This window comes from Halichoerus grypus, chromosome 12 (assembly GCF_964656455.1).
Source record: "Halichoerus grypus chromosome 12, mHalGry1.hap1.1, whole genome shotgun sequence".
NCBI lineage: Eukaryota > Metazoa > Chordata > Mammalia > Carnivora > Phocidae > Halichoerus > Halichoerus grypus.
The window spans coordinates 35,465,351-35,474,920 of NC_135723.1; the positions used below are offsets into that span (position 1 = coordinate 35,465,351).

At 47.5% G+C, this 9,570-nt stretch overlaps 1 protein-coding gene across 1 annotated transcript; it reads left to right on the forward strand.

Moving 5' to 3' along the window:
* Positions 1-3,361: 3,361 nt before the first annotated feature.
* FZD1 (frizzled class receptor 1) lies at positions 3,362-8,831 on the forward strand. The gene has a single exon (XM_036071489.2). It carries the CDS (start codon positions 4,522-4,524, stop codon positions 6,478-6,480), a length of 1,959 nt encoding a protein of 652 aa, XP_035927382.1. The 5' UTR covers positions 3,362-4,521; the 3' UTR covers positions 6,481-8,831.
* The last annotated feature ends 739 nt before the right edge of the window (positions 8,832-9,570 follow it).

Consider the following 9,570-nt stretch of genomic DNA (forward strand, 5'->3'; position numbering starts at 1 on the left):
CATAGACTTTGGTCAGACACAGGCCTACTCTGCTACTTACTGGCTATAGACCCTTAGACATGTTGCTTAACTACTTTGAGCATTAGACTCTTCATCTATTAAAAGAAGATAATAATTAGTACCTTACTTCAAAGAGTGGTAAAATTTAAGTGACAAAATGTAGTGTACATTAAGAAAAACAATGCCAGATACATATGATTGATGCTCAAAAATATAGCCTTACCCCGTGTTATATCTGTTATTCAACAAAGATACTTCAAGCCTGCCACCCACAAGCCAGCAACAAAACAACTCACCTAAAAGTTCAAGCTCCGCCAGGTTGCATGTGGAGTATTCATCTAACTGCTTGCGTGTCCATGTGCACTCAAGTGTATGTAATTGGAACTGGATCTCTAGCCCTGGTAATTATCCACATTCAACCTGACATAAGCAGTCTGAAGAAACTTCAGAAGATTTGGGAAAGGCCTGATAAAACAAGATCTTTGATATAAGAAGACTTGACAGAGTCTGAAGCTTGAAGAACCAATATCGAGGAGGAACTGGGTTATGTTTATAGTTCTTGCCTAATTGAAATATTTTTATTACAAAGTTCATAATAGTTCATACTTATTTAGTCATTTTTTATATGTGAATCTCAAACCTTTCCACATCCTGAGAAAATAATATATTTTAGATTAAAGTAAAAATAGGCTGCTCATATTTCTCTTCTACCATTTTGTTATCCATAGCCTGCATTACCTCCCCAAAAGACTTTCCATAACACTAATTGTCATTAGTTCCAACTCTGAACTGTTCCTGATTTTAATAGCTTCCTCTATAACACAAAGGTTTAATAAATGAAATACTGGATTGGTGTAAAATAAATAGAAAATCTAGGGTTTTTTAACTTTGGAAGACAACTCTCAGGAAAAGATTTCTTTTTTAGTTTTATAAGGTCTTTTTTTTTTTACACAATCTGCTGAGAGAGAACTGCAAAAAACTGACTTTTTAAAAAAAATTAAAAGAATGATAACTACTGAGAAGAACATAGAAAGGGCTAAAATAAGCATCTAATGAAATTCAAACCAAACAAGGCCAGTTACTTGAAGTTCGTCCCTTAACATTTCTGGGTCTAGTATTTTTCATTATAAACAGGAGAAAATCAGCTAGTTCCTAGGTGATATCTTTAGTTTCTTCCAGTTCCATGATCTGGCAAAAAATACTTTTTTCTTCTCTCTCTCTTTCTATCTTTCTTTTTTTTTTTTTTTAAGATTTTATTTATTTATTTCACAGAGAGATAGCGAGAGCAGGAACACAAGCAGGGGGAGTGGGAGAGGGAGAAGCAGGCTTCCCGCCGAGCGGGGAGCCCAATGTGGGTCTCGCCGAAGGCAGACGCTTAACGACTGAGCCACCCAGGCGCCCCTCTCTCTTTCTTTTTTAATTCTAATAGCATTTCTGAGCCTCCTCCCTAGTAAACTTCACTGTCCAGTGGAAGGTAAAATAAGCTCAAGAATTTCAATAGAACAACTTTTAAAGCAGGAGAGTGTCACCTACTCTGAGGAACAGAACTGAACACTGCCTTATTCCCTGTGCCCCATCCTGTGGGGGAGAAGAGGGTTTGGAGCAATGGTGTTGGTGGATGCTTAATGCATGTGATGCTTCTTGGTAACTAACACGTTAGAATAAATTCACTTTTCACCCAGCCAAGTCACCAAGAATGACCTTGAGGGAATGGAACCCAAGATAGGTAGGTCTTTACAAGACAGGAATGGTAGAAGGAAGATGTTGGTAAAGTTTCTTGGTAAAGTTTCTAAGTATGGTATGCTATCAGCAGAAGAATGAACATCAGGACAGAAGGCTAGAGAAAAAGTGTCCCTGGAAAACTGGTAGGCCAAGATGCTGGAAGGTAAAATGAACAATTATGGACTATGAGTGCTCAAAGGACCTCAGAGAGCACCTTCTTTTCAATAACAAAATTTTTCATGAATTATTGTCAATACACACACATACACTCACATACGATACCTGTTGTACATTTAGTACCTGTTGCATTTTCTTTTTAAAAAATATTAGGAACCCAGAAGTACTTTAAAACAAATATATATTTTATGAATTTACTACATCCATGACTGTTTGAAAAACAATAATATATGTATCTGAGACAAACAGATGTCATTTTGGTTTAATGGGTAAAGATACGACTACACATTCTTGAGAGACACCAACATGCTTGGTGATGAAATTCACAGTGCCCTGTTAGTATGTGGTACAAGTACCACCCATCTCAAGTGGTGACCTTTAGGTCTAGACTAATGTTCAAGGTTCCCAAGCGACAGCGTGCCCCAGGTTCCATCTTTCACAGCCATTCTGAACCCCCCACCCCGTGTATGTGGGAGAAAATGACCCTTCAAAAGCTCCCTATTGTCTGTATACTGTTCAGCCCAAACTTTTTAGTATGGACTAAAACTTTCTCCTGCCTTCCTTATGATATCTCAGCCACAGTCACTCCTCACCCCCACTCCCTTCAGCAATTTAAGTACTTCAGAGCTTCTGTCTTTTGCACCTTCCACCCACCTCTCTATCGGAACACTTCTCACCCATTTCCACTGGCTGGCTGCCTCGCTGAGCTCATTCAGCTTTGAGATGGACAACAGGCTAACTGATCTACCTTTCTATGCCCCACTGCACTTTGCCCTCCTGTAAGGCTGAGCCATGACTTACACATCTTTGTATTCTACTACCTAATATCGCTTATAGCATAAGAGGTGCTTCGTAAGTGTGTATTAAACAAATGAACAGATAAACAAAAGATAGAAAATAACTGTAGAAAAGTATCCCGAGAGTCTAATCAGAGGCCAACAAATCCTAGGTGGAATTAATAATACAATGGCACTTTATTGATAAAACTGAGTCACCTCGTTAAAGCATCATTAAAAAAAAAAACGTAGGCAGAAAACAAGAAGAATGTAAGCAGGTTGAGATGGATTGTGTTGTTTAGAATTAGGAAGGGAATGTGCAGTTAGCTCTTTCGCTTTCAGACTTCTCTGTATTGTTTGTTAAACTGGCATCCCCAGCTCCGCATACCGGTGGAAGACCACCACGCAGCAGCCCAGCCTGTGGCTCCTAACTGGCCCAGGTCTGACACTCCCAGGAGTGGCCCTTGCGCCATGGGCGTCCCCGGGTTTTGGAAGGCTCCTAATAGCTCCCCAACAGCCCAGGCTGTTCGCCAGCGATGCTTCTGCTCCGGTCCGAGGCACTTCTGCGGTCCCGGGCAGCGAGGACGCTCCCGAAGAAAGGTCGTCGGGTTCTCAAGATTTTCTCTCTAAATGTCTAATAGACATCCTCCCTTTGCTTCTGTTTCTGACTTGATTAAAGAGGAGAAAAAGGACTACTAGAAGGATAATAGTAGCGGACGGCGCATCTGGTTTTACTTTTTTCAATTCCGTCAAAGTTTGTGTTTGTGTTTTGTTGTTGTTCTTCATTTGACAGCGATCCCGTGAACTCCTCCTTGGGGAAATGGCGCGTCCAAAGCCCGCCAAGCCCAGGCTGAGAGCTCTAGGACTTATTAGAGTAATATTTTAAACAAAACCTCGACAGACAGAAACTCAAAGGAAGCCGTGCGCTCCTTAAGTCAAAGGCATCTGTTCTGATCGCTGCGCTCGGTTTGCTGTTTGTAACCAGCGTTAAGAGCAGGATTTTTAAACATGAAAATGGATAAAAGAAAAGAAAAGCTAAGTCCCGGGGTCCGCCGACTCCTATTCATTATCTCCAACAGCATATGGGACCATTCTCCCACTAGTCCTCGCCCTTTCTTCCGCAAAAGGAAAGGCAACCAAGCCTGTCCCGCTTCATAGCAAACCCACTCTTTGTGCCTGAGCGGTGCCTCGGCCACCACTACTACCTCCTCCTCCTCCCGCCCCCTTCTCCTCCCGCCCGCCGCCGACTTTCGCTCAAGGAGGCAGGCAGCGGGCGCCCTTTGCGCCGGGAAGCCAGTGCCGCGATTGGGCGACGGTCCCTGAACCTCCAGTTCCGCGTCGGTTTCAAGGCTCCTCCCTCCTGGTGAAAGACAGACTGCGGGGCGCCTGGAAACCGGTCCGAGGGCGCGCGCGAGAGAGGAGAGCGAGCGAGTTGAGGGATTGACACAAATGGTCAGGCGGCGGCGGCGGAGAAGGAGGCGGAGGCGCAGGGGGGAGTCGAGGCCGCTGGGCTGCGGAGAGTTGCACGCTCTACGGCGCCGCGGCCACTAGCGCTGCGCCGCCAGCCGGGAACCAGCGAGCGAAGGGCCAGGAAGGCGGGACGCGACCCCGGCGCGCCGGAGCCACCCGGGCTCTCCCCGCCGCCCACGCTTCATGAATCGCAAGTTTCCGCGGCGGCGGCGGCTGCGGGACGCGGAGCGGGAGCCGGGGGAGCGGGCTGAGCGCGGCTTGGGCTCGACGGAGGGCACCGGCGCGGAGGAGATCTCCCCGGCCGCAGGGGGAGCCGCCGCCGGCTGCGCCACTGCCAGCCCCAGCCGGGCGGCGCCAAGAAAGGAGCCGAGAAAGTATGGCTGAAGAGGAGGCGCCTAAGAAGTCCCGGGCCGCCGGCGGCCGCGCGAGCTGGGAACTTTATGCCGGGGCGCTCCCGGCTGGACGGGTGGCGGAGGGGAGCGGGGACGCGGGCAGCCGCCGCCGCCGCCGCCCCCCAGCTGATTCTGGACGTTTGGCGCGCCGGCTCCTGCTACTGCTTTGGCTCCTGGAGGCTCCGCTGCTGCTGGGGGTCCGGGGGCAGGCGGTGGGCCAGGGGCCGGGCCAGGGGCCCGGTCCGGGGCAGCAGCCCCCGCCGCCGCCGCCGCCTCAGCAGCAGCAGAGCGGGCAACAGTACAACGGCGAGAGGGGCATCTCCATCCCGGACCACGGCTACTGCCAGCCCATCTCCATACCGCTGTGCACGGACATTGCGTACAACCAGACCATCATGCCCAACCTTTTGGGCCACACGAATCAAGAGGATGCGGGCCTCGAGGTGCACCAGTTCTACCCCTTGGTGAAGGTGCAGTGCTCGGCGGAACTCAAATTCTTCCTGTGCTCCATGTACGCGCCCGTGTGCACCGTGCTGGAGCAGGCTCTGCCGCCCTGCCGCTCCCTGTGTGAGCGCGCGCGCCAGGGCTGCGAGGCGCTCATGAACAAGTTCGGCTTCCAGTGGCCTGACACGCTCAAGTGCGAGAAGTTCCCGGTGCACGGCGCCGGCGAGCTGTGCGTGGGCCAGAACACGTCGGACAAGGGCACCCCGACGCCTTCGTTGCTGCCGGAGTTCTGGACCAGCAACCCTCAGCACGGCGGCGGGGGGCACCGTGGCGGAGGCTTTCCGGGGGGCGCCGGCGCGTCGGAGCGAGGCAAGTTCTCGTGCCCGCGCGCCCTCAAGGTGCCCTCCTACCTCAACTACCACTTCCTGGGCGAGAAAGACTGCGGTGCGCCCTGTGAGCCGACGAAGGTGTACGGGCTCATGTACTTTGGGCCCGAAGAGCTGCGCTTCTCGCGCACCTGGATCGGCATCTGGTCAGTGCTGTGCTGCGCCTCCACGCTCTTCACGGTGCTCACGTACCTGGTGGACATGCGGCGCTTCAGCTATCCGGAGCGGCCCATCATCTTCCTGTCGGGCTGCTACACGGCAGTGGCCGTGGCCTACATCGCCGGCTTCCTGCTGGAGGACCGAGTGGTGTGTAACGACAAGTTCTCCGAGGATGGGGCGCGCACAGTGGCGCAGGGCACCAAGAAGGAGGGCTGTACCATCCTTTTCATGATGCTCTACTTCTTTAGCATGGCCAGCTCCATCTGGTGGGTAATTCTGTCGCTCACCTGGTTCCTGGCAGCGGGCATGAAGTGGGGTCACGAAGCCATCGAGGCTAACTCGCAGTATTTTCACCTGGCCGCCTGGGCTGTGCCGGCCATCAAGACCATCACCATCCTGGCGCTGGGCCAGGTGGATGGCGACGTGCTGAGCGGGGTGTGCTTCGTGGGGCTCAACAATGTGGACGCGCTGCGCGGCTTCGTGCTGGCGCCACTCTTCGTGTACCTGTTCATCGGCACGTCTTTCCTGCTGGCCGGCTTCGTGTCCCTCTTCCGCATTCGCACCATCATGAAGCACGACGGCACCAAGACCGAGAAGCTGGAGAAGCTCATGGTGCGCATCGGCGTCTTCAGCGTGCTTTACACGGTGCCAGCCACTATCGTCATCGCCTGCTACTTCTACGAGCAGGCCTTCCGGGACCAGTGGGAGCGCAGCTGGGTGGCCCAGAGCTGCAAGAGCTATGCCATCCCCTGCCCCCACCTCCAGGCGGGTGGAGGCGCCCCGCCGCACCCGCCCATGAGCCCAGACTTCACAGTCTTCATGATCAAGTACCTTATGACGCTGATCGTGGGCATCACGTCAGGCTTCTGGATCTGGTCCGGCAAGACCCTCAACTCCTGGAGGAAGTTCTATACCAGGCTCACCAACAGCAAACAGGGAGAGACCACCGTCTGAGACCCGGGGGCTCAGCCCATTCCCAGCCGTCGGCTTCGTCCTAGCCATCCCCATAAAGCCGGCCCCGTGGAAGCCTTGCCAAACCTGGCTACTTGAGGCTTCCTCACTAGCCGTTCACTTTTCGCAGGCTCCTTTTTAACAGCACAGCTCCTGCAAAAGCTTCCGTCCCTGGGGGCAAACGGACTGGAGGGCCCGACTACAGCAGGGGGGATAGACAGACCTCTCTCGTTCTCACACTCTGGTACCAGGACTGTACGCTTTTATGATTGTAAATAGCCTGTGTAAGATTTTTGTAAGTATATTTGTATTTAAATGACGACCGATCACGCGTTTTTCTTTTTCTTTCTCTCCCCCCCCCTTCTTTTGGTTTTGTTTAAATTTTAATTATTTAGGGCCGTTTAACCATTTGAGGCTTTTCCTTCTTTCCCTTTTCAAAGTACTGCAGAGGTAAAACGGGAGCTCGCGGTGCTCTCGCTTGTTCTAGCGCGCCCCTCCCTGCGGCGGTCCGGGTGCGTCTGGGGCTGAGCGGCCCGGGTCACTTCCCGCCTCCTCTTTCTACTCCCCCCTTTCCCTTCAGTGCTTGGGGTCAGGTCTCTTTAGATACAGAACTCCACGGAGCTTCCAAATCGGGGGCGGGGGGGGGGGGGTGGGGGCGGAGGCCTCTGCCCATCCCAGGTGTTTTCTTGTGGGGGAGGGGGGCAGATTGTGAAGGCCTTGTCCCTTGGACTATCCGAAACTGAATTTTTCACCGTCCAGAGCCCCATAGCTTCGAGGAGGCCCCCTGGATATGGGCTGTGGCAGTCCCAGCCTCCCTCCACACTGGCCTCCCAATGCCCAGGCACTCCCTCCTTCCACCTAAGTTGGTTAGAGGGTGAGTGGGATAACCAGTGCCAAACTTTTTCATGTCTAATTTTTGGTGGATGAGCTCATTTCATTCTGGTGTCTAAAACCTGGTATGGGTTTGGCCCACGTCACGGAAAGATGTGGTTGCTGAGATTTGGGAAGAGGCAGGAAGCTTTGTGTGGGTTGGGAGAGACTGAAGATGGGGTTTGTAAAATGTTAATTCTAATTGCATACTGATGCCTGGAAAACTGCCTCTAGGACTGAGAGCCCGCATTTAGATTTTACCTTTCTATAAAATGGAAACATTAGGTCACCTGGAAAGCTTTGTTAAGGAGTTGATCTCTGCTTTCCTTAACAGGACAGCAGGACCTACGCTGAATAGGAAAACTTGAAGGAGATTTCGGTGTAATGGACTTCCTCCAAATGAAGTGCTCCTTTCTTCTTTTTAACCAAATAATAATTAGACATATATCAGAAACTTTACAATGTAAAAGTTGTACACTTTCAACATGTTATTATGATGATTATTCAGCAACATATTTTGAGGGAGGAACAATCCACATCACTAAAAATAACCTTGTAAGATGCCAGGAGGTAAAGAAGGTGGAATAATTGATGGGGTTAGCTCCTGAAACAAACAAAATATGGGCATGCATGGTAAAGGGAAAGTGTGTGCAGTTCTCCCGCATTGAATCCTGTGTGCTCCTTTTTGGATTTACAGAAATGTGTCAAATGTAAATCTTTCAAAGCCATTTAAAAATATTCACTTTAGTTCCCTGTGAAAGAGAGGAGGAAAGCAGTCCTTCTGGTTGTATTGTTTTAAATTTTAAGAGTTTATCAAAATGCCAGTACTTAGGACCTAAATTTATCTATGTCTGTCATACCCTAAAATGACAATGGTCTTTGGATTTGGTATGCATTTATTCTGTTCACTATCACAAAATCATCTATATTTATAGAGGAATAGAAGTTTATATATATATATAAAATACCATATTTTTAATTTCACAAATAAACAAATCAAAGTTTTGTACAAAATTATATGTTTTTTGTGCCTGAAAAATAGAGCTGGAGCTGTCTGAACTATCTTTGCATTTTATAGTGTCTCATAGCCAACCCCAAAGTATATAAATTCAGGAATTCAATGAAGAAGTCTGTGCTTACACATTCACACTAGCCCTTAAAGAAGTGTCCTACTTGCGGTGTTGCGACTGATTGCCAAGTTCCTAGACAACATCTGCTTTCATGACAGTAACGATATAAAATAGAAGTTTCCAAATTATTTCTTTACTCAAAGAGCATAATTAAAAAGAGAACTCTAATTTTAATATTAAACCTTTTTTTTTTTTTCCTTTCAAGGGGTAAATTTACATGACTTTTTATAATATGGAGGTTTATTTAAATCATCAGGCACCACCTTGGTCACGATTTTTTTGAGGTACTGTCTTTTATAATCTTCTTGGATATTCCAAAACCATAAATAGGTAATCAATAAATGGTTAACTGATTGTGTGTTTATTAACATTTTAAACAGTAGTTGGGCGTATAAGGTTGTTTTTGTTGTTTGCTTCAGAAGAACCCATTTTTATATTGTTCAAGGAACCTTTTCCAGAGAAATTATCTAGTTGGTCTACTCTTAGTCAGAATTTATATATATATATATATATATATATATGTAATGTGTATCTATCGATATATACATATGTATATATGTATCGGTATCTATAGATACACATACGTAAGTATATACACACAATTTTTATAAAATAGAGGTACAAAGTTTACTTACATATTTTACAATATGGAAATAAGGTTATGAGAAATGGAAAATGCCAGATGAAAAACCTCAAATACCTTTGGAAAACAAGTCTCTTATTCCTTTACAGACTAAAAATATTTATATTAAATCTTCCCATGAAAATATTTTGTGATAAAATGACAAGGAACTAAAATGAAGACCATTGATACAATCGAGTTACTTTTGTGGTTATAACACAATTAATTGTCTTTTAAGTCATCATTATTTATTTTAAGGCAAATGAAAAAATTAAATCTAATTGAAAATACAGCATTCAACTTTAAGTAGCAAGATGCAATTTTATGGTCTTTTTTCTTTGTTTCAATCTACTGTGGTAGATATCTGAGAAGGTTTTATTGTGTAGACGTTTTAAAAAAACAATTCTTAGGCCAAATTAAAACATGTCTCCTCTTTAGGTATTTCAATCAGATAATTTCTGGGGGAAAAAA

What these genes read in the sequence shown, in the direction of transcription:
- FZD1 (XM_036071489.2), top strand. Translation starts at nt 4,522, where the DNA reads ATGGCTGAAGAGGAGGCGCCTAAGAAGTCCCGGGCCGCCGGCGGCCGC.